Below are 26,088 nucleotides of genomic sequence, written 5' to 3' on the forward strand. Positions count from 1 at the left end.
AGAACGCTTTGGCTTATTTCTCTAGGCTGTGCATCCCTAAAGCTGGAAAGCAAATATAATCTCTGTACCTCTTTTCAAGAACTTGGCTTCTAAATCAAGGGCAAACCCCTGACCCAGTGAAAACTCCCAGCAACGTGAAGAGGGCTGGGATTTCACATTGTGCACTGCATTACTCTGCAGGAGTGTAACAAAGATAGTGAAGGGCCTGGAGGGCAAGGTGTGTGAGAAGCGGCTGAGGTCCCTGGGTTTGCTCAGTGCAGAGCAGAGGAGCTGAGGGGAGGCCTGATGGCGGCTGCAGCTCCTCACAGGGAGCGGAGGGCAGCGCTGAGCTCTGCTCTGTGTGACAGTGACAGGGCTGAGGGAACGGCATGGAGCTGTGCCAGGGGAGGGCAGCTGGGGATCAGGGACAGGGTCTGCATCAGAGTGTGCAGTGTGTTTGGACAGCACTCTTAGACACAGGGTTTGAAAGTTGAGCAGTGCTGTGTGAAGCCCAGAGATGCATTTGATGTTCCTTGTGAGTCCCTTCCAACTCGGGATATTCCATGATTCTTTGAGGGGTCATTCCGTTCAGGATTGAGGAGCTCACATTTGCTTGGCTTGCAGGCCACTCTGAGGGACCATGGTCTGGGCTCAGAGGACTTCTCTTGAGATCAAACCAGGACTGGGGCTGGAAATGAAGGAGGCAGAGCAGTAGGGAAGAAGGTTAAAAAAAAGCCTGGAGAAAGAATATACACCACTTGGCTCCTAATCTTCTCCGTGCCTGGTTCGTAAAGGAAGCTTATGAGCATGCAAATGTCAGAGCACAGTGCTCAAACAGGACCACAGGCAGAGTGCAGCCAGCCAGCAGAAAGCCCTAAATCACAATGCAGCACTGTCCTCTCTCATGGAAGCTTCTTCTCTGTTGTTCCACCACTGTGCTGGGCACCATAAAACTCTCATTACTCACATGCTTCTGGGGTAAGCTATTTCCTAGCCCTTTTACAAGCCCAGCACTTTCATTCTGTGGGAGCAATCCTTTCTGTTTTCATCATTACATGGGTATAACAGCTGCATCTAATAATCCACTCCCAGGTCCCAGCACTTTAGGACAGCATATCAGAAGCACAGGCGCAAAAAGAGCAAGAAAACCTGTGGCCAGGGCTGAAGGACATAGCACAGGACATGAACAGAGGCAGCTGGGCAAATCAGGCAATACCCTAGAGAGAAATGGCTCAGGGGTGTGAGAAACCAGCAGAATAGGGCACAGAGGAGTTTAGCTGGGAAGGAAAAACTACTAAGCAAGTGATCAGAATAAAACCAGAGCTTATTCTTCTTCACCTCACGCTGCACTGGTGAGGCTCCAGGGACACCTGCAGCTGCCCCTTCAGCCTCCATCCCTGCAGCTCAGGAGGAGCCATCAGGTAATGCAGCCAGCAGAGCCACTCCTTTTATTCAGCTACATTGGACCTATTTTGGTTTGTGGCTTTGTCCTTTACCACCATGCAGCTCCTGCGGTGAGGTCACACTGAGGCACAACAGCTGTCTAGTATGTCTAGCTGGTCTAGTATTAAATGGGAAGGTTGGTGGCCCTGCATGTGGCAGGGGGGTTCATGATCCTTGAGGTCCCTTCCAACCCTGGCCATTCTGTCTCCAAGGCAGAGCAGAACAAGGCTAGCAGGCTTTGCAGAGGACTGCTGATCAACATCTGCTCCTTCCCTGGCTGGCCCATCTTTATCCCACTTTGCCACCTGCCAATCAGCTTGCCTACTGCACTGCCCCCAGAAGGTCGTTTCCCAGACTTGCCAAACTTGGGATCTCGCAAAGCATCAAGGCACCTGCCTGCAGCCTTCCCAAGAGGTTGCCAATTCCCTGCTGCCCAACAGTGCGCACATCCCCAGCTCTCCTGCCCATCATGGTGCCACCACAGCCTTCCGGCAGCAGCTCTAATCCCTCCTGACAGGTCCCTGGGCCAAGAAGATGGAGACAGAGCTGCCTTTGGAGGAGGACAGCCTCTAGTCTGCCAAGAAGCCATGAGGTCCCATTGGGGCAGCACATGGAGCTATCGCCTGCTGCTGGAAGGCTGGACCATTCTCTGCTGTGCCTAATTTTGCTTCTTCTGACCCACAGCAGCAGTGCAAGGGATTTCACTGCACAGCACTAGCAGGTTGGACCAAATCCACCACTTCCTCCATCCACCAGAATTGTGTTTTTTCTTGGGGATGCCCCACATTTGGGTCTGGGCTCCCCGGCTCCACTCTTGTAGGTGGCCCAGGCACCAAATGGCCCCACTGTGCAAGAGATGGCTTCGTGCTGCCAGTGTGACACTGCACCAGTAGCAGCTGCACAGGCCTTCTGAGCAGGCACCATTCCTCCTCCAGGAGCTGGCTCTGCTCCCTTCCCAAAGCTTCCCTCTGCAGCAGAGCTGCACCAGGCCCCCGCCCACATTTGGTGGAAGACATGGCCCAAACAACGGCCCAGAAAGGGCTGCATTCACCTCACAGCAAAATCCACACGGAGAGCACAGATGCCAAGAAACCAACAAGTGCACTTTTTCATTTTATTGCTTAAATCACTGCCATAAATCTCACCAGAGAGGAAGTTTCTGTTTCTCCGGCTTCCTACTTAGTGTCCTTGAAAAAACAAATGACACCACACTCAAAAAAAGCCCTCAGAGGTTTACTTCGCACTTCCCTATGCGTTGTTATGCTGAGTGCTTCATTTAGAGCAGGCTGACCTCCCAGCCTTCTTCATCCCGCTGCCCTTCTCTGCGGGGACGCACCAAGGAACAGGTTTAGAAATGGAGAAAAGAGCCGAGTCGATGTTCCAGAGCAGCTAACCCTGCCAACTCAGCATCCCAAAGGGGTGCGGGGAGTCAGCATGACAATAACTGCTGTCTGAGAGGTGATTTTCACAGGAGATAGAGGAGCTAGGCAACAAGCACAGAAGCTGTGAATACAGCCATATAAAGCAAACAGTGTTACATCCCCTACATTTCACGAGAGACAGTTTCTCCCTTAGGTTTTGAGGGGGCTCTGGTGTGCTTCACAGCAACCCAGCTCAATGCCAAAGGTCAAAGATCAGGAGAAGCTCAAAGAATGTTGGAAAGGCTCAAAGAAGGGGGAAAGAAGGTGGAGAGGGGACCATGAGCACTCAGAGGATGTCAAAGCAGGCCAGGGTCTATCAGAGAAGAGAAGAGCAGAGATGAGCAGAGCAGAGATAAAGGGGTTTAAAAATGAAAATCGGAGAAAGGATGGTCAAAGAAAAGACGGTCATGGGTGTCAGAAGTCTGCAAAGAGAACATCAGACAACACAGGGAAAAAGAAGGTCAGAGAAGAGCAGACAACCAGAGAAGGACAGAGAGAAGATCAAGACGAGGAGGTGAGAAGGAAACAGACCAAGAAGACAAGAGCAGGTCAGAGAAGATCCAAGAAAAGCAGAGAAGGTCAAGGAGGGTCAAAAAAAAGGTGACAGCAGGCCATAGACAGTCAAGAAGAGCAGGGAAGAGATTTAAAAGTGAAGACGGGAGCAGAGAGGAGAGGAAAAGGTCAGAGAAAAGGTGGTCTTAGAAGGTCAAAGAAGGTCAGTGAATAGGAGGCTGGAGATGGAGCGATCAGAAAAAAGGAGGAGGTCACAGAGGACCAAAAAGAAAGAGAAGGTCACAGAGCCTTCATATGTTTTCTCTTTGAGGTTTTTTCAGTAGGAGACAAAAACATAATGGAGTGGTTCAATGGGGTGCAAGGAATTATCACTTCCAGACATCCAAAGCACGTCATCTGCTTTGCCTAAATGAGGATGAGAAAATCTATATGTGTATTTTACTGTACTACATCGTCTCACAGGAATTTCTGTGAACAAACTGGCAGGTTTGCTTTGCTATCAGCCGTTAGGTGTAACAGAAGGTGGAATGGACGCAGCACTTCTCAGCAGTCAGCAAAACAGAGATGTGCACCACAGGACCTCATAACAAGCACCAGAGAGAAGATAACCCAGAATATTTTCCCAAGTCATTTAAGCCATTGATTAGGTACAAAGGAAATATATAAATATCAACAAAAAATAGAATCCACCACCTATCTATCTATATATAAAACCAAGATTTTTAATGTGCCATTAACTCCAGACTGTGCTGTCTTTAGCAAAATCATTATCTGAAGCTGTGGTAAGGTTATGAATAACAGCAGTATCGCAAAGGTGCAGTTACAGCAAACTGTCTTATCAAATGTCCTGCTCCTTCTCATCTAGACTTCCTCATTACTCAATGTTGCACTTGAAAAAGAAATATTTCATTGTGTCATTACTTAAACCAAATCAGTGAGAGTCACTGGTCATTTGGTTCCTGCTAGAGCAGCGTTTTCCTTCTGCTGCTTGTCCTGCTGTGCTTGCTCACACTGCTTTCACCTATAACCAACCCTGGCACAATCTGAACAAGAAAATGTTTTAAGGTAACACGGAAAAACCCTTTACTTTTTTTTTTTTTAAATAGTTATTGCCAGACAAACACAGTGGGACAGCTAAATGGATCCAACAATACGACGAGGTGCTACCAGCACGCAGAGTCGCCAGGATGGAGGCAGGTGGCAGAGGGATGGAGTCCTCCCCTGAGCAATGAGCCCTCCAGAGTCACAGCCGGGGCAGCACTGGAAGGAAGCTCTGCATCAGTTCGGATTCTGCATTAGAGATTTCCTACCCTCTCGGCGCAGGAAGTCGTTCCTGTGGCTCACCTGAGGGAGTTCCTGTTATGAAGCCAGAGGGTGGTAGGTTGAAGCACAGTTTCTGAGAGTGATGTAATCTTGGACAGTGCTCCGTAGGCGGTGATACCAATGACCTGGTTACAACCTGCAGTGTTGTTACAGCCCCTCTGCTGGCCCGGTGATCACAAGAAAGGGAAGAAACAAAAAAAGAGGGGAGTGGAATAATTTTAAAAGGAAAAAAAAAGTTTCCAGATTTCCTTTGTTTAAGTGAAGCATTTTCCTTTTCCACTTTATTTCAATACACCGACCTGGTGTCTAACAGATGGAGACTGTGCAGATGCACTTTGGGGAATGCTCATAAAATGCGCTGCTAAAATACAAATGGAAGGATACAGCTCCCTCCCCCCCACCCCCCCTTAAAAAAAAAAAAAAAAGTCAATTCAAAAATCATTGCTGTCACCTCATTTTCCCAAAGGAGTCTGCTCTTTGTTCTCCGGATAAAGCTGGGGAGAAGTTTTGTTTTTTTTATAAAAAAAAAAAAACAGACAGAGAGCAAAGGGAACATTTAGAAAAGAACACAGATCCATAATCTGTACAACATTACAGTGTGCAGTGTTTGTACATCGGGAACCCATACAAGCATGGCTGATTAGCAGCAACCACAGCACAATATTCTGCATCCCTTGTGTCCTTCTCCCATTCTCTGGACCTTAACAACAAGCAAACAGGTCAGCTGGCTGGCTCGCTCCCAGCTCTTACCCACCAGGGTTTGCTCAGAGATGACACCAAGTCACTCAGTGTGAGCAAAGCCCAGGTCCTTCCTGCTCGAGCAGCAGAGTGGGTGAAGGCTTTCTTTGATTTATTCAGATCATTAACAAATAGAAAGTTCAGAAGCTTCCTCAAGCAGAACACAAGAATAAAGGGTTTTTCCTGAAGAAATGGTTAAAAATAGGACACTTAGAGGAAGTGAAGTTCATTAAGTGCTAAGTAGTGGCTGCAGTGACGAGAGAAGAGCTTTTCCTTTTGTAATCTATACATTTATTTAGCACTCTGTCTTCTTGCTCCTTATCAAGTTGCAAAAGCAGTGTTTATCCGGCTGAGGGAAAGGTCTCCCTTTCTGTAGTGACGTTAACATGTAGCTCATCAAATATAACAGAGTCAAGAGTTTTAAGCAGACAGTGCCAGCCAACAAAGTACAACATTTGACAGGATTATTTGCCTTTTATATGCTCTTTCCACTGTTTGAAGTGATATGCCATTTTCAAGACACATTCCACAGTATTATGCAACAGCTTTCTTACTTTTTAATGGATATACTATTTTTAATGTGTCAAGTTTTGCAGAAAGCATTTTAGTATTTCATTCAGCATATACCATTAATAAATTATTTGTTCCCCTCCCTCCTCCAGCTGCACTTAGCATAGGGAAATGGTCTACTGACATACAGTATAAAAGATATTTTCAACTGGCATACTCTACAGACGCTTCCATCACCAGACAAAGCACCAGGAGGGCACTGTCACTTAGTTGACAGTCTGGCAGCGCTAAGCATGCTATGCAGCAGCTTCATCACATATCACCCTTTGGTGAAAAGACTTACACACACATAGCAGCCAGTTGCCATAAAAATAAGCTAGCACCCTGCACAATTGGTGAGTCCTGTTAAAAGTGTTTGCTTTTGGCATGATTGGTCCAGCGTCCTTCAGTTAGAACGTCCAAGGATTTGGGACACCTGAAGGAAGAAAGTCGGTGTTGTTCTGTGCCAGAGAAACTTGTCCACTTGACCTGAGTTTGTTCGGAGGGCGAGCACATCTCTCATTTCACCAGATCTCCCCATTCTATGAGGGCAAAAAATGGATGGGATTTGATGTCTTCAACACCAGCAACGCCAGCACCAAGACGCTCCGCAGGATTAAACTGCAAAAGCTTGATATAAAAAGAAAAAATATATATATACGATTCAGTGAGTAAGAACAAAAACAACAGCTTAAAAGTTCTGTAAAGGTCTAAGGTAAAGGATATCCCACCGTTTTCCTGCTCTTTGAGTTACTTTCAAGAGTGTGAAGCATACTTGAAATTCCTAAAATGCAGTAAATGGAAGACTCTCTTTTCCTTGAGTCTCAGTGATACAGTCTTCAGAGAGTACTGATCACAGCATGCAATACCCTGAAGCACTGTACACTGGGACTTCATTTTAAGCATAACCTCGTTTTTAAAAAGAGAACAGCAGCCAGAGCCTACATCTGTAGAACTCTGGCCACTGCATTTGCTTCATGCAAACCTTTGCTCACACCACTGCAATAAGGCTACATCAGGGACGCTGGTCTGTAACTTTCCATTTCATAAGTTGTGAGTTGTTCCTAAAATATGGCAGTCAGTTCTCTGTTTTTTTAAAAAAAAAAAAAAAAAAAGTTTTTAAAGAGTTCTACAGATGCATTAAGATTGAAAAATCAAAATCCCAGTGGTTAAAAAACAAAACAAAACAAAACAAACAAAACAACAGCGTAAGGGCTCCATGGAAATTTCCTGAGATTCAGCACCTCATTCCCTTTCTAGTTGTACATCACATGCTGAATTCATGTGGAAAGGAAATCACAATATTTACATCTGTTTAAAGATATCAATCCACATAAAAGGGAATGCAAAGGTAATACTCTGAAGATATTAATAAAGACACACAAAAATATTTTGCACTTCCAGAGAATTGTTTATCCTCTATTCAATTACACTCAGTACAAAGGCATGATTTCTTTCTTGCTCTTTCTGCAATAGCTAATAGGATAACTTCTCCCAGTTGTCTCCTGGAACAGTGTGTACTCATATCTTTATGCACTCAACATCTAAGTGAGTCTACTTCAATAAACATATGAATTTACACATTCTAAGATAGCTTTGCGATTTGCAATTGTAATGTCACATAGTAAAGGTAACTTGATGACAGTAAATGGTGCTGCTCTGAGATCTTCCACAAGACAGCACAAGCTGATGCTGCCACTGTCCCTCTGCCTTCTGCTGAACTGTAACTCTGTGTAGCTGAACACTGAACGCAGAGAGTTATTCTGTGATGCTTTGACCTTGGCAGTGGAGGGAAGGAAAGTCGCAATGACAAATTACTATCCATGCCAAGAGAGCTTTCTTCCTTTTCCTGACAAGGTTTCCTCAACAAATGAATGGCAGCTTCCTTGGATAGTCACACAACAGAAATGTGATTTACTAGCTCATAGAGCTGAACCTCCACCTGACACGTCACCAACCTGCATCAGAAGGCTTAACCTAACAGGCACTAAGGTGACTGTCCTCTGAACAGATTATGGTCTTGCAATATATCTGAAAGTGACAGACATATCTCTACCACTTACATTCCAAGAGACAAAAAAGCTACTCTTTGGCATATATGAAAACAGGCAATACATTAGTCTGCACAGAACAATCCTGTATTGGCAGGGAAGAGTGAACTCCATGACATTGTTTGTCTTCATTTTCAGTATTAGAAGGGAAGAGTTCCCTTCATTGAGCTCGTTTTGCTTTTCTTTATCCATTTAAGTCACGTTGCACTTGTAGGTGAGGGCAACAGTTTGCTACCATCTAACAAAATAAATGCAGGTTCAACAAAGATGGGATTTTTCTTTCATCACTTCCCTTCCTATCCTTGCCAGAAACACAGAGATGCACGTGAAAGCACTTTCAAATCTGGAGGTTCAAACTTCGGGTTGCCTCTCCACTCATCATACAAAACTAACAGTGCAGAAATCAGTCACTAGGTCTTTTGACTTGCTGAATGTTCAAAAGGTCCTTCCTTCATTTTCTTCAGAAACTATTTTTCTATTTTCTTCCATTCAGTTTCTTCCGACATTTTGTACATATTCACTAGCCAGATACTCTCCACTCAAAGCTGAACACCACAGCTCACGTCTATTATTTATTCAGCTCAAATGGAATAGGTCTGATCCAGGCCCCACTTGCACAGTTAGGTCAAAATTAACTACAGGGAGGAAGACAGTATTACCTGAAATTCAAGACTCTACACAGACAAGTTATTTATTTTCCTCAGTTGTGACAACTTAAATCTAATTAGTTTGAAAATATGTGGTATATCACTCTGGAAGTTTGTCTGTATTTTAAAGTTTCCCATTTGGCTTTTTGTCTAACCTAGCAGTTATCTTCTTCTTACAGAAGTCAGACTATTCACATTTGCAAGTCCTTCACCCAGAATTTCCTGAAGCACAGCAAATTTTCAACCAGATTTTCAACAAGTGGTTGACATTTCAAATCATTGCCTTACGGGTTTCATGGCACTCTGAGCCATCTTGTTTGATTGGCTTTGGTATTTTCAAGTTTAATTCACTTCATCACAAACGTTTCCATTAACAGCTAGGACAGAATTCCTAAAATGGCCATGTATCACCAATAGTGTTGCCAAAGCACCCAATATTGACTAAACTTGTTCTTTGGAGAAACAGCAAAGCACTCTGGTTTTCTACAGAAGCACTGGGAAGCAGAAGTCAGTTTCCAGATGCAACAAACCAGTCAGGCAAAAATCATCACTTGCCGACAAAAGACCCATCCACATTCCCATCAGCAGCTTTTACTTTTTACAATAATTTCCACAAGAACAGTTCAGATATCTAAGTATTCATCTGAAGTGCATGTGTACCCATAGAAAATGATTTTTCCCCCCACAGTCACCTGCTGAATCAGCGATCTGGCTTCCTTTGATACATGGTCTGGTATACTTAAAGAAGTATGAGTGTTTATTCCTGATGGATGGCACTCGACCAGGGTCTGGAAAAAAAAAATAGTCAGATACATTTGTTAACTCAAAAAAATGTAGTGCTGGATTATCTTCTAGTATACATGTCAATTAGCACACACAGCTAAAATTTCAGTGCTTCCTAGTTTGAAATACTGGTTCTGAAAGGAACCTCTACAGACACTGAAGTACCCCTAGAGGTTTGCCATTAGAAGATTTACATCATAATGCTCTTGTTCTATTGCTCAAACTTGAAAAGTTTTGGAGTTTGGTGAACTTTGCTTTCCTCACATGGAACTGCCAAAAAGCCACTATTTTTCAATTTGACTGAGCACCCTGTCTTCACAAACTGAAATCAGCATTCCTTAGAGGTGGTGGTATCTTCCTGTTTCAATGTAAGATAATTTTGCATCACCACATCAGTCTGAGACCTCCCAGTGTAGGCAATCCACCAAGAGAGTCTGCTCAGGCTTGAATTAATATGTCACTGCAACACACAAAATTTAAACTATCCCACAGAATAGTGCTGAAACAAAGATATCTGCCAGGGAAAAAAAAGTATTAAATGTTCAGGAGGGCTATTAGAGAGTTTTGATTTTACTGCAGTTGAGAGGACAGCATTGGTTTTGGCTATTTTTTCAGTCCTGAGCTTGATGCAACTTTATCAAGTTATTCTGAAGCTTGAGCATGCTTAATTTCATGGCCATGAAGACATAGAAGATCAAGGATACTCTGCTATGCAAAGCACATCTGCGTATAAGAAAGAAGAAAATCAAAACTGGGCAAACCACTTGTGAGAAACTATTGGCCAGCATGCCCATTTTATAATGTAGCTTGTCCCCTACCTTCCCTGTGAGCAGTTCAAAAAGAATGGCACCCAGGCTCCACCAGTCACAGGCTTCTGTCTCTTCTAGGATAGCTCCAACCTCTAAACATGAGACATTTCAATTAATATTAAAAAGGTCAGTTACACCTTCAAAATTAACATATATTTACAAGGTGACTGTTTAATGCTGACAGAACATATACTAAATACCACAGAGCTTTCATTACGCCTGCAATTTAGTTAGCCCTTTAGCCACCTACAGATTGCATTGTTCAAACACAGCAACACTACACATTTCATGCATAATTTGCTTTTTCCTTGCACACACAGGCATTTTCAAGACTTTTAGGAATTATGGTTAGGATTCTGCTGCACTGAAACTGGACAGTGACAGATGGTAAAGCAAAACACATTTACAGAATTTACTCTGGTTAGAAGAGCTAGACTGGCAAGTTTGACCTGAGGCATCCATAAAAGCAATACAAGAGAGTTTATAATCGTCAACTGCACGCTTTAATTTTGTCTTGGAGGGCAGGATTCATCTCATGGCCAACCCGTACTCTGTGCTGTGATCACCATAGCAGGCTGTTCACAACAGCCTCCTGTCTGCTGAGAACGAGATGGAGATGCTAAATCTACTTCGCACAGCCTAGACATGGACAGTAATTGCACTGCTACAGCTCAGCCCGAGCTCACCTTCGCTACCTAGGAATAAAAAGTTTTCCCTAGCAACCAGCAAGAATCCAGTGCCATCCTTTGCTGCCCACGATCAAGCAGTAGCGGAGAGGTGAGGTGGGACTTGTGTCAGCCATTGTGTGTATAAGAGCACGATGCATGCAGCAAACTTGGCCTTCAGTGACTCAGGCTTTCAACTGCAAAAAATATTAAATACAAACACACCACACAGTCTGCTCTATATCAGTCAGAAAAACAGATTGTAACGAAGATGAAATCTTCATTTTGACTGTCAAAGATGCAGAAGCTGTACTAAAACAGATTTGGTGGCAAAAGGCACACCAGATTCCCAACAAAGGACACCAATTAGCATACAGTCACACAGCCATCACTGTGAAAAGCACTGCAGCTCATTAGAAAAATCCTGCTCATCACTTTATGGAGCTTAGTGTGAGCATGGCCAAGGAGAGCTACAGATGAGTCAGACTCCAGCATCAGGGGGAGGAACACCATCATCCCAGAGCTTCCCTAGCAGTGTACACACTGAGCAGGGGGTGTGCAGAAAGCTCCCTCTGGGGGAGATGCTCAGGACCTCAAAGGATGAGTCTGAGGTCACTGTTGCAAGAGCACAGAAGGATGGATCACACACTGCTTCTTTGGGTAGGACATCACTCCTAGTGAAGTTTTTTTGTACAGTTAATGGCATTTGACTCTCCAATATATCACTGTAAGGGTGCCATATGCTGGCATTTATCCCGCTCCTTATAGACTGATACTTCAATCAGTATTGAGGAACACTTAACAAAGATATAACAGCAGTCACATGACAAACTTATTGGTTTAACTGTGTTTCATACGTGTTTTAAGATCCCAGGCATGCATCTAAATAATCTCAATGTAAGTTGAGACAACTTATATGAAAATCAAAATCTGCTCCTACAACTTAATTTTATTTTAGAAAGAAAAACCTCCGTGACATTTGTCATCCAAAAAAAGAAGGGAAAAAAAACCCTCATGCCTTTCTATGTTAAATGGCTGCTAAAAGGTTTTTATAGCATTTCCCAGTAACACCTACACAGTAGAAATGCCTTTCCAGTCTGAGTGTGATTTCCTAGTGCTAAATGATCCAATGCTGTACATTCAAAAGCAGCATAATATGCAAACTAAAATCTAAAGACAAACACTTCAGGCATCTTTAGAGTTTTCTTTTCTTTGTGTCTTCCAAACAAATGGATGTTTTTATTACAAGTCCAATTCCGAAATCATTTGAGGATAAGGACAGTTAAACCAAGAGTTAATTACAACTGATTACTACATTCTCAACTCCCATACTGCCAGTAACCTCCCCATATTGACATACCTTAAATTTTAACATAATGCCCCAAAAGGAGATAGTCTATTCCTCCCCAGTGACAATGAAGGAACCTCAGAACTAACATTTAAAGGGGATGGACCTCTTGAATAACAGTCTAAAATAAATACATAAATAAATAAATAAGTGAAAAAATGGTCCTTCTGATCACAGAAAAGAAATATTATAGAAAACTCATTTCTAATTTTTGGTCCTTTCATGTTGGCAGTTGCAGGTGCTGATGCAGTTCTTTGAAGCATCAAACTTACAGTGCACTCTTCACAGAAACACACACTGTGTCACAAGAAGTTGCTGTAACCCTACCTCACTGATCAAGCAAATGGACACAGAGCAAGAGTCAAGAAGTAAACTAAAGTCTGCTTCTCCAAAATCTGAACTTATACTTTTAACCATAGAAGCACTTCCAGTACACATCAAGCCAAAATAAACATTGCAGAACTCTTGCAAGAAGAGTACTAAACTCTTCCATCCCTCTTATCTGTGACAAAACAACAGAATTGGGATAAAAAGAGAATGGCCAAACTGTGCAGGCTGGGATGTATGGAAAGTCTCTGGCTGGGTTCTCATACACAGAACAGAAACGGGTCTGTGATAAGTCATCTAAACCAACACAGAAGAGAACATGGAAAATTCAGCTGAAAGGAACATCTAAATCCCCTTTTTACAAAAACTAAATGTTAGCTCCACTTTTCTCCCACCATCCACTGTCTGCTGTCCTGCTGCTTTCCCTAGGTCCCACAGTTTCCTTACTTTGGACTAACATGAATGTTTTCCTTAAAAATAAAAACACAAAAATCAATGTGAATACTACAGATAAACATGTGTTGTTTACATTCCCTTACTTTGAACAGGTCACATTACTTCTGATGCAGTACACCGATCCTAAGTTCAGGATATCACATCAATATTACTGCATTTTATCTCAACTACACATCATGGGAAAATTTAGAAACTATAGATTATGAAGTGCTTTCAAGTGATACAGAGTAGCCAGCTAATGTAATACACCACACAGGGCATATGCTTTTTTTAAAGCTCTAATGTCGCAATAAATCTGAACTACAATATCTGCCTTCACTAAGAAAACATTTTCATCTCAATCCATCAGCAAAGTAATTTAAACAATAAATGGTAGTGACCCATAAGCCTAAGTGAAGAACATGGGGATATTTGTGCCAATTCTTTACTTCATGAACCTTGAAATCAAGGACCTTGTCCACATTTGTACAAACATAAACATGCGCACACACATGCGTAGTGTTGGTGTTTCTAGGACCAACACTGTAACATTTGCAGAAAAAAATATATTCTTATTTTCAAATACAAGATCCTTTTGAACTGAATAAACAAAAAGCAAGGTGAGAAAATAAAATCAGTAGCTCTACCAATTTTATTCAACTTCGTTAAAAGGAAAAACTTCCTTCTCTTCCTTTCCCAGCATATGTCCGTATAGTAGCTAGCACCAACACGTGCTCAATTCCTGCACAGAAACAACAGTAACAGCAGTCGTTGGGGTAAACTGAAGGGAAGGAGATTTGTAAAATGCTAACAGATTCAGACTGAGGCAGATGGTTCAGGTAAACAGCTTCTCTATCCAGCACTGTCTCTCCAGAGCAGCTGGTCTCAACTGAAAAGCCATTTTTTTTTAGTGTTTCCATACTTATCTCAGTACTTATCTCACTTCCTGATACGGGATCTGTAGCTGACAATGTGCTGTGTTTTCAGACAGAAGTGCCAATTCCAAAGTAGAAGAGTAGAACTTCACATCTTTTGAACACACGCACCCTTGATAACATTGTTAACACCGACGCTGATATTCTTTCTACTGGACCTTAACCCAAAATACATCCTTTCATTCTGAAGGATTTCAAAGGCTTTTACTACTATCCCTCAGATATATTCTCCTAAGAATTGTCTCTTCCATGGCTCCTGACCAGCTCACACAAACGCTAAAATAAAAGAAGCCAGGCTTAAGGCTGGCCAGGTGGACTTGGAAATTCACTGCGCAACTGAGCCGCGGTCATTTGCAAACAACAAGGAACATAAAGTCAATCAAACTTTGCAGGATAAATTGTAACATCCAAAGATGCATCTGAATTAGGAACAAGACCTGAAATCAGCTCATGAGAAAACAGGGTCTACACGGAGAAACTGCTTATCCAAACACCTGAGAGTCAGGATTAGCATTGCACTGAGATGGAATTAAGAAGGCAGCATTTGAATCTCGATGGATTGATAAGATTTTCAAAAGCCAGGGGATCCCTTTCCTTTATTCCGCATTTCAAGCAGAAACAGCATACCTTCAAGTACTGCTTCTGCACTGATAGGAAAACAAGGGCATCTATCTGAACTGCTGTCAGGTGTCTAGCACAGTTAAGGAGGAAATGGACTTGTCCAACACCCTGAAAACACCAGACACAAAATTTTCCCTTCTGCTGCCATTAAGATAAACAGCGTTGCATGAAAATCCATTAGAGTCGCTTCAGAAATTCTATTTACCTTACACTCATTTAATTTTAAAAGCTTACTATTTTATCTTATTTTAATATCTATAAATGTAAAGAAGCATTTGCAGAGAACCAAGGAAAATGAATCCAAGCTAATTTACTCTATGTAGATTCAGTCAGCCAAGGTGTAAGATACACTCACTAAATAATATATCACGCAAGCAGTCATAATGCTTTGCCTAAAATGCTTTAGCAATTTATAAAGCACAGTATTGAACCATCTACTCTTAAGTATAAAAAGTTTATCATGGTCTTTAAACAATAAAGTAGTGAAGCAAGTGCAATGAACATCTGCTAAGATCAAATGAAGTATGAAAATAGGAAGTTTCAGCTTAAAGGTATCAATAACATGCGAGCTTCTACATTCCTCTTTGGAAGAAATTTCCTCACGTCATTAACAGAAAAAAAAATTAGAAGCAACTCTTTTTTTTTTTTTTTTTTGTCCTCTTAGCAACCCAAGATGGAATTAAAACTTCCTTTAAAATAATCAGGTGGCCATACAGACAAAGAAACCTTTTACCGCTCCGTTAACAAAAGAAAGCAAACACTGTTTAACCCTTCAGCTATCTCCATTTATTTTTGAAAGGCATCTTCTGTACTATCTTTAAGTTTCAGCTCCATTATTAAAACATAACAGCAACAGAAAACAACTGCAGGTAAATTACAGTTTCTTCCAGAGTTGTTAGATGCCCTTTATGTCAGCCAGATTAAAAGACTAGATTCTTATAAATCAACAGCCTCAGTACATCTCACTGCTTACTAGTTAGAGAATCTGCAAAAGCCAAAGGAAAAGGTATTTCAGCTACATCACACAGTGTACTTGCAGCATGCCTGAGTGCCCAGCCACATCGTGCTGTTTTAGAAAATACCTGCTGCCCTCTCCAAACCTTTGCTTTCAACTACCTTCTCCAGGCTTATGACAGCTGGCTATTTTGGGAGCAGTCAGCTGCTACTGTTCTCTTTGGGACACTCCGGGGTCTTTGGAGAGCTGTACACCCCCGAAGGGTTGCACAGTCGTTACTCCCAGCTTCACAATCATCATTGCTTTTTCTGCAGCTTCAGACTTTTCCTCCTTATTCACAACAGCCATATAGTCGTCGCGTTAATGTTCAGTCCCATTTCCTATTGTCAGAGCTTTTAAAATCAAGATCGCTGTCCTTTTACACTTGCTGCTCTAAATCCATTCATCTGCCCCGTTCCCCCGACCCTTTTTTTCTTTAGGATCATCCTGAAACATTAACGTCACACAAAAAGCTACAACAGAGTCAGAGATAACATCGAGGAAGTCCAGTCTCACACTAACTTGAGACCAACCCACCCCTCGACACCTCTCGGGGTCAATGGCACTTTAATCCACCACCGCTATTTTGCTTCTTAAACAGTCTACTCCAAATTAAACCACTATAATAGAGAACAGGAGAATTTAATGAGTGCTTGCAAATTCCTACTGCAAAACACATACACATAACGTGCAGGTTTTCCAACATCAGATATCTATTTGGTAAATAGAGGCAGACCATTTTTTGCTTTCTTCAGTAAATAAAAATTATAGCATTCACTCTGATAATAGCACGCTAGCAATTTTTATTTTAATGCCATATGTTTTAGGTTATTATCAGCTGCACTTCGCATCTGTATTTTCAATTGTCTACAAGTAGACTGTTTGGGAGTATGAAAATCAGGTTGCACACTGAAACATAGTGGTCCGCTTGGGGTAAAATCATTTACCTGCAAAGCCTTCTTTTTTTAGCTAGGTTTCCCATTGTGTACAATTAGCACCAGTTTCGATCTAACCAAATATATCACAGATTTCCGTGCAGGCTTCTGCAAAGGTTAGTTTGTGTAAATAAGGCTTGATTATAGCACACAGCTTGTGAAAGCATCTGACTAACATGATGCATCACTGATGTCCAGTTTTCTACTTACATTTTCGATGACGCTAAGCTTATTTTTTCTACTTACATTTTCAATGAATCTAAGCTCACTTTGGCTTTACAATTTCAACAAATCTCCGGTTTTTAGTAAAAACAATCAGAGAAAACTCATGGTTTGGGTAAGAAAGAAAAAAGACTCCAAAGAAAACACAGCTCTGAAATCTCATCCTCTAATAATTCTACAGGGATAAGACAGAATTCGCCTCACTGCTGGAAGGAGAAGTTAGTGCAAATAAAACACCTCGTTCACAAATTGCATCCACGTGTTAGGTTAGACCAGCAAGCCACTGTAACATCCTGCTTTGCAGGTTAGATTGAAAAAGTACCTAAAAGATTCCTCTTCACGAGTAAATCCTCAACACAATCTGTTTCAGCTGCACACAGGCTCGACTAGTCTGTGGCTCTAGGCAATTCTGTCTTTCCCACAGGTATCAAGCATACTAGAAGGGGCTCTCTGGGAAAAAAAAAAGTTACCAATTTTATTTTAAAACTCACAACTATCAAAAATGGAATATAATTACTACTCTTTTTAAAAGGTAACAACACTTTATATTTAAGATCACAAAGATGACAAAACCAATACTTAAGTAACAGAAGGTAATCATTTGCATTTCAAAATTCATCTATCTTGCTTTTCCCTCAATTAGACCAAAACATGTTGATTCACAGGTTTGTGTGCGCGTTTGTTTCTTTTTTAAACTTATTTACAGTGCAGAATAATGGCCCCCCTGCTAGGCTGGCATTTGCTCAAGTTTCTGTCCCTGTAAATTGAATCTGTTACTGGAATTTTCCCCCTTCAGAATACCTAGGCACATTAACCAAGAGATAAAGAGATACACGCTGCTGATTCTATCAGCCACCGGGTAGGTGGATAATGTGAGGGATTTTCTGTTAGTTTTTGTGGGGTTTTTTTTTTGAACAAATAAGTGATAAGAGTTCTCAGGGGGCACAGAGAGCAAAGGGCTGTTTAAACAGAAGTGAATCATTCTCATCTGATCTGCTAATAACTTTGTATTCAGACATCAGCACACTTTAAAACATCCAGAAAACAGAATTACTTAAAAGAAGAGGAAGGGGAAAAAAAAAAAAAAAAAAAAAAAAAGCCAACCAAAAAAACCCAGGTGGATCTCACATTTGTCACCTTAACCACATGAGTGCAGCAGAACAGCTCACTTATGAGCACTTAATTTCTTCTTTAAAAGCAAATACGTTATTTTTGGCCAACTCCCCCTCAGATTTACTTGAAGCGGTGCTGAGCTTACAGGGATGATTTATAAACCATCATTTCCCTTGTGGGTTAGAGAAACAACATCTGACTTATCACAGGTGAACAGCAAAGCTTTGGTTTGGCCATCCATCAAAGCAGAGCGCGGGCGCTACTTCCAGGCATCTGCAGACAGCCCTGTTGTCCCGGAGCGGCTCCGGCACCAGCTCTCAGACTGAGTACAACTACGCAGCAGCGAGACTTCTGCCATCGAACAGCAGCGCAACGCAGCACTGAGCTCTAAGCACAACTCCGGAGGTGCGAGTCGCTGCAAGTAAACCTCGCCTTCAGCCTGCCGAGCGGTTGTGCATCCTCCAATGGCACAATGCCACCTGCCGCCCCCGGAGGAGAAGTGCAACTTCTCGCACGACGGCCGGCCCCGCTTTTAATTTATGCACGATGAAAACTGACAATTGCTCTTGCAAACAAAATTAAGTACGCTGGCAGCAGGAAATGGAGTGCGGCTATTTAAACTGTTTCTTCTCCCATCCTTCTGACACTTCTACGCTTACAATGTTTGCATTTGTTCTGTTAATTTATACCTACGTTGCATAATCCTTTTTATACACACGCCGTTAACAATTCCTCTCTGCTTTTCATAGGATAACAAGAGCTGAGCGAGCCCCGGCTACTCGCCGCAGAAAGGCTCTGGCCGCTGCCTCTGAACCAAGAGCCCTTCCTTGGCTTTCACAGAGCCCCATCCTCGAGGACTGAAAACCTCCACCACCACCTCCAGACCCACACAGGGGGACTTCTTCCCTCCTCAAGTCTGAAGAGCTTCAGCATTAATACATTATCATCCTTACCCCCTCCAGAAATTAGATTCTGACATAGAAGTTGTAGGATTTAGGTTCCACATTTTCCTTCAACCAATAAAGCAACTTAAAACCTAAATACACCCTCAGGAACTTTGCTGCTCAGTACTATTTACATATCATGTAAAAGATTAACACCTGAAACCTTAGCAATTAAAAAGATAAAATGATTTCAGATACACTTTTGTGCATTTCACATAACTCTGCAATACAACTTCCTACTATTTTAAATTGAAGATACCACATAATCTATTTAACTTCCACGTTCTTTTTTTTTTTTTCTTTTTCTTTTTCTGCCTGCAAAATTTGTTTCTCAACTATTATTGCAGAAAAACAACTGCATCTCAAGAAGGGTCATCATCTGTACTCAGTCCATAACACCAGACCCTAAAGGACAGCGTTGTGACAAAGATGTCTTCCCTTTCTTGCCTGCTTTTAATGAGACCATTTAAATAACAAAACGTCAAGAGTCTGTTAAATACAGGCTTTCTGCACCCAAATCCTATTCTATCCTGAATTCAGATGAAAACAGACACCAAACTAAACACATAAAGGTAAAATTTTACAAGCTGAGTTTCACTTGAAGTGTAAAGAGATGTCAGGTACCCAGAGGCACAGCACCTACAGCCCACTGAGCTGCTGGACGCACCAAAACGAGATGGAGATCACTTGGAGTTACTTCATTATTCACCGTGTTGCAATGATGATAAAAATCATAGGGCCTGGCTAAGTTTTGTGAAGATCACTTGTTCATCTCTTCCTTCAGCAGGAAAAAGCAAGCTATGAGAAACATGTACAAACAATTTGAAAGAGCAACTGAAGAAGAATAATATAAAATCCAACTTTCTCAATTTATCTAAGCACTCTGAACTGATGCACAACTAACTTCAAAATGGTTAACCCAAGAAGCAGCTTGAAGGGCAATGCTGCCATGATTAGGAGGAGACATGGGCTCCAGGCCATAGAACGTTTCTTAAAAGGAAAAATGACTGTCCACATAAGGCTTATTTTCCTGTAACGTAGCAGTGGTGCTGAAGAAAGCCCACTAAGGGGAGCTTTTTTAATAACAGTTGGATGTTTTCTAGCAGCCATAAGAAAGCTACTTCCATCTCAGCTGCACACATTATCTAAGGTGCACATACTAAACCTTAACTCAGAATAGAAGGCGTACACTTCAACAGGTAACAATAAGATCAAATATGAAAGGCTCACGTAGCAATATCAATCCTGCCATCCTGCATCTATCTAACACTTGCACTTGCAGATCTTCATCTTGCAGCTCACCAGTTACAGACACAGAAAAAACTTAACCAAAAAAATCCAGATGGATACCACACCTGTGCTGGGACGTGGAAATAACGATGGCACAGAAAACTTTATTCTTGTTTTTGGGGACTTCTAAATACTATTTTGCCTGCTTCCTAAACAATTAATTACCACAGGCGTTGGCTGGTTGAAGCTCAGGGAGCAAAAAAACCACCTCTCTTTGGATCCTCATTAAAATACAGAAAAATTAGGCTTTTGACTTTTACAGCTTATTAATGGTGACAAGGTGGGAAAAGGCTGTACTTCCATCTTTAAGGCAGCTCAACTGCGGAGAGCTTTGTACAGGCCTGGGTTATGGAGGCAGGAAAACACCTCCTTCTAATGCAACAGACTGCATACTGGCAAGCAGGACGTTTCTGTTCCACAGCCACAAGAATTGCTGGGGTTCTCAAATCAAGGGTTCCTCAGTTTTGCTGCTCTTGAACTAAAGTGGGGTGAGGGTAGAACAATAGTGCTGACTTTGCTTTCATTAAAAAGAGCGTTTGTTTTCTGTTTTTCTGTAATATCTGCCACTTCCCTTTTGACTTGCACCTGGAGAGCAAAGATTTTATTTACTGTTAATCTCAAGAGCTGGGATTCTTTTTTTTGTTGCCATACAACCACCTGTATTCACAAAGAGCAGTTTCTTGCTGTATTTCAGTTGGGGGGAACCAAGTTACAGAACAAACAGCTGCCAAACTAAGTTCAACTTTTGCCTTGTGTCGTTCACTCAGCTTCAGCTAATTTTTTTCAAGCCCATTTGCAGACTCAGCTTGAGGACTATCTGCACACCAAGTTGCAAAGCCTAGCCAGGCCACGCACTCAGCAGAAAGCGTACACTGGCATTTCAAATTCAGAACCAAAAAGACAAACTGAAAATCTGAATAGCATCAGTGTCGTTACTTTAACTCTAAAAGTCATTTCTTTAAGCTACCTATAAAATGTTTAAAATGCAAAGTTATAAGTAAAGTATCTGATCATAACTGTCACTACCATTAGACAACTATAATAGCAGAAAATAAATTGGAAAGAGTAAAAGAGGGAGGGACCAGTTTCAAGTGCCATCCTTGCTATAAAAACCCAAGAGATATTGATTTTATCACCCTCATGATTGATGAAAGCAGTTCTAAGAAAAGAGCTCTCTAAACTATTTCAAAGCCCACTGTAGCTCATCAAAAATGTCAGAGGCATCTCTGAGCCTATTAGGGTTGTGTATTTCATACTGCGATATGTTTTTTTCTATGTTCTTTGCATGTATAAATTTTTTGTGCTTTTAAAGCTCATGGTGTCATCTTTTCACTCTGCCCTTTCCCCATTTGCTCATTCCAGTTATCAGGATGTACTCACACATAACAAACCACTGAAAGAACACACAACATTTTAAAAATTTCCTTAAACAAGACATTCAATGCAATTACACTTTATGGAAATGCTCTAACAACAACACAGTTCAACAATAAAGCATTTACAAACTCTCTTGCTTTTTAAGAAATTCAGGAAAATAAAATTCTATTGATATTGCATGTTCTTGAGCTCTGTGTTACAAAGGCTCCGTGAGAAAATGAAAGCTGCTTATCTAGTTTCCAAGTGAAACATTGTAGGTGATTGTTCTAACCTGGGGCACAGTACATTCTCTCTATGGCATCGTTGTCACAGGAATCTTCAACCTCCCTCCACCTGCTAAAATACGTTAGCTGAATGTGTCCTAAAAACAAAACGACAGGAGAAATCAAAACATTTTTCCCTTCCATTTTCTGCAGAAGTGAACTGTAATTACTCCTTTTGTAGCTAAAAACAGTATCATTAAGAATAATGGCATCATTAAGTACTAGAAGCTATTACTGGGGGTGAATTTGCTGCACTGATAATGAAGCTCTAGACAGGAAATGAAGATACTAATTACAAGATAAAACGCCTACTCAGTTAATTGGAAGCAACAGCGAATAAAAAGAAATGCATTTGCAAAAGTTCCTGACCTCTATCATTCAATAAGATGTTGTTTGGGTTCAAATCGCGGCACACAATTCCTTCTCTATGTAAAGCATCAAGGGCTACAACCATTTCAGCTGCCCATCTTTGAATGCAGTCCTCTGGGATATAAAACCTGGAGGTTATCGCTAATCTTTCATCAAGGTCCTGAAAAATTTGGTGTATATCCTTCTCCCCTGCTACTGCTATTTTGTCTTCCCTCTTTGGTGCTGTCTGTTCACTTTCAGCTGCTGGTAACAAAGACAGGTTTGTTTCCTCTTTCCCAAAGTCTTCAGTTTGATCAGAAAACAGCAACACTGCTTCGTTTCTTATCGTGTCTCTGTCCAAGCTAACATCTTGAGCACCTGAGAGCAGGTTGGAAACAAACACGCTTTCTTCTTTGCTTGTCATGTTTATGGAGCAGGCTGCAGGCCCTTGAAACAGAGCCCCATCTTCTGAACTACCTACCTCTGGTTCAGAAGTAAAGAGGGTCCCGAGAGCTCCCTGAGTGACACCGCTTTGTCCATTTACTTCCTTGGGGGAAGGATCACCCAGTCCTTGTGTCACGTGATTTGGCTCTTGATTAAATGCTTTGCATTGCTCTGCAGAACTATTTAATTGTAGGACATCGGGTGTTTCTAATAATTTTACTTCTAAAACATCCATATCAGTTTTTGTAAACTTGGCAGGTCTTGACGCTGCTGCCTCCTCAGTCGCATCAGACATACCAGGTAAGTTTATCAGGAGATCAGGCCTTCCTTCATCAACACTACTCACATCATCTAATGCAGCATCCTTAAATGAGATAACTGGCACAGAGTCGTTTGAACCCCTGCTTACGGTGTCCTGAGCTCTCACACCCATTTTGTTCTCCAGGGCATCCAAGCTTCTGTCATGTCCTGGCATAGAGAACAATGGTTTCAAAGGTTCTGATTTCAGGTTATACAATTTTTCTCCCAAATCCAGTCCCAGAAGCTCACTAGCGCTATCTTTGCTGTCAATTCTGAAGAGTTCCATGGGACTTTTCTTTGATTTGGTTAGCGAGTCCAATATCCTAGTAGGACTGGCTATTTCTGATTCAGCATCATCAATGAAAAGCTTTAGCTCCTGAGATGGAACATGAGAGCTGAAGCTATCACTGCCAACAACAGTGCATTTCTGTAAAGAACTTTTCTCTTTAATACTCAGATCTTGACTCTCCACTTTAACCATAGGCTCCTCATTGAGAGAGCCAGAATCAATTTTTTCTTGTCCATACTCATTACATAACGTTAAATAACTTGTGGTGCACTCTTCTTCTGAGCTGGATGCTGAGTCCATCCATTTTGAACTCTCTTGCCCATCTTCCTGGTTACTGCTGTCATCCTGAGAGCTCGGCGTCAGGCTGCTCCTCAGCGGTACCACCTTCAGCATGTTCTCCCCGTAGCTTTCTCTGGAATCCGTGCTGCTACTCATTTCTTTAGGGCTGGGCGTCGGCCGCTCCAGGAGAATTTTAGTTGAACTGAATGTTTTGGTTTCAGGAATTTCAAAGCTCTGTTCAGGACTCGTGTTTAAGAATTTACTGACATATGACCACAGTTTTCCTCCTGCAAGAAAAGAAGAGATAGAAGTCTCTTAACATCACTCAGAACAGAATCAGTTTAATGGTGATATTGGAAAATGTCAATATTGACAGAACACACTATTTCCTTAAGCCCATAAAGCAAGTTGGATCTACTTCCTCAGGAGGAAGTAATTACAGGGACCACAACTTGCTTTCCAAGCGGATTTGTATTAATACATAAATATTTAAATAGCTGCATCTGAGATTAAGCTTTTTTTAAAAAATAAAAAAATAAAACCTTCAGTAAAGTCTCATTTCAGAGTCTGTCTCAAGTCGTATGGTGGTGACTGCTCTCTCCATCTGCTGTCTCAAAAGAAAGCATAAACTGGGAAAGATCAAATGGTTTAGGAGTACTCATCACCAGTTCTGCCTGTTCTGAATCACAGCTTCAAGCTCATAAGCAACATCAGGGAAGACAAGACTAAAAACTACTGATTAGTGAGTTCAGTGAGTGGAAGGGAAATACCTCACATTAGTAAGGTATTTTAAGGATCTGTTTCTCTTTGAAGAAATTGATTTTTTTAGTTAAATACAGATGAATTTCTCCCTTTAATGTCAGGCCTTAAGAAAATTCTTTATGCCTTGCTGCACTAAGAAAACATTTTCAATATTTTACACTATACAGGCAAACCAGTTTCTTCATATCAAAAACTCTAAAAAAAAAAAGATACAGCTTCAAGAGTAATCATGAAATTAAAAAAAAAATACACTCTAAAACTCATTTTTTCTCATTTATAAGAAATATTACAGATTACAAAACAGAAGTGGAAAAAAAAATGAATCAAGAAGTTACTGCTGCATCTCTTGCATATGGCAAAGAATTTGTCTTTGAAAAGCTAGAGAGCCACCTTTACTAACTTAAGGAAAAATGCAAAGACAAGACATTTCAGTTTAAAAATTTTATAAAAATTCTAGAAAGTACAGTTCAAACAATCTTTGTAGAAGAAAAGAATAAATATTCAGCCCGCTGGGCACCTGCAAAGTTTTTGGTGTGGTTTTTTTCTTATTTTACTTCTTTGGGTAAAACAGAGATTTATATTATGTTTTTCCAAAATAGAGTCTTTAATAGTTATTTTTAAGCACTCTCCTTATCAGGCAAAATTCCTTTAAAAAGGACAATGAAAGAAGAAAGTATTTTTCATTGCCTAGGAACAGGTTTTATATATTTCCAGGTATTTTAAAACTAAGTTATCAAAGGCAGAAAACCCTTGATACTTTAAAAATGAATTTGAATAATATAAAGTGGAGTTTTCTTGCTCTTCATCCCCCTGGCTAAGACAAGACTTCTTTTTAAGGGAAAAAAGATATCTCAGTGGTTGTTGTAAAACTAAATATATTAAAAATATTAAGAGGGAATTCTAGCAGCTTGAGTCTAGATGTAAATATGACAATTTACATTTATTAGTCCACAGTTTCTGCCTGCAAGCTACAAATTGATGTAGTGGGTCAAAATGACTCTTGCCACTTTCCAAGGCAAGAAAGTATGTCAGGAACAGGAACAAATGGAAGTGATGCTCAAATAGAAGGGAACAAGAGCTGCTGTACTTGCCATTGTATTACATAAGCATTTCAGATATTCACCCAAAGATGTAGAATCACTGAATGAATCTTGAGTTGGAAGGGACCAACAAGGATCAGTGAATCCAACGCTGGGCTCTACACAGCCACCCAGTGTTCAAATGCCAGGGGCTCAAAAGCCTTGAAAGCATTATCCAAACACTCCTCAAACTCCTGCAGCTTCATACAATCCCTCGGGCCCTGTTGCTGTCACACAGAGCAGAGCTCAGCGCTGCCCTCTGCTCCCTGTGAGGAGCTGCAGCCGCCATCAGGCCTCCCCTCAGCTCCTCTGCCCTGGCTGAGCAAACACAGGGACCTCAGCAGCTCCTCCTCATACCCCTTGTCCTCCAGACTTTTCACCATCTTCATAGATCTCTCTAATAGTTTTACACACTTCTTATATTGTGGTGCCCAAACCTGCATACAGTGCTCAAAGTGAAGCCATATCACGTATTCAAATACTTGCATGTCGTGCCACAGCAGCCAGACAAGGTCCAAGCACAACCGGAGAATTACCTCCTGCCAGTGTCACCAAGCAAGCTGCCTCCTGGGACAGCAACATACTCCCAGCCTGCTTGGATACAAGCAAAGTAGCAGCATGCATGGGAAAGAGCCAAGCATCCCAGTCCTGCCAGCAGCACCACACAATCAGGACACTGTTTGTCCCTGTGAGAGGGACATCCCCATCTCACCTGCTTTATATTTATTAATACAAGCAAATACTACTTCCATCTTCATATAACTAGTATTTATTATCCCAGCACTTTTTGTAAGAAAGCACAAATCTCAGCTTTCAAAAGGTGCTCACATAACACGACCAACAAAGACTCACTTTACATTTT

At 41.5% G+C, this 26,088-nt stretch overlaps 1 protein-coding gene across 2 annotated transcripts in view; it reads right to left on the reverse strand.

The window, feature by feature from the left end:
- Window positions 1–5,108: 5,108 nt before the first annotated feature.
- Window positions 5,109–26,088, reverse strand: part of RPS6KC1 (ribosomal protein S6 kinase C1) — an 84,554-nt gene continuing 63,574 nt past the window's right edge. For both annotated transcript variants that reach the window (XM_031595690.2, XM_090135056.1), the window contains 5 exons: window positions 22,095–23,672; window positions 21,734–21,823; window positions 10,266–10,348; window positions 9,357–9,452; window positions 5,109–6,596 (listed from right to left, as the gene is read on the reverse strand). In XM_031595690.2, the coding sequence (XP_031451550.1) occupies window positions 6,486–6,596; window positions 9,357–9,452; window positions 10,266–10,348; window positions 21,734–21,823; window positions 22,095–23,672 (1,958 nt within the window). In that variant the 3' untranslated portion in view covers window positions 5,109–6,485. The remainder of the gene's footprint in view (window positions 6,597–9,356; window positions 9,453–10,265; window positions 10,349–21,733; window positions 21,824–22,094; window positions 23,673–26,088) is intronic.

Source organism: Phasianus colchicus, chromosome 2 (assembly GCF_987193195.1).
Source record: "Phasianus colchicus chromosome 2, bPhaCol1.hap1.1, whole genome shotgun sequence".
In the NCBI taxonomy this organism is placed as follows: Eukaryota; Metazoa; Chordata; class Aves; order Galliformes; family Phasianidae; genus Phasianus; species Phasianus colchicus.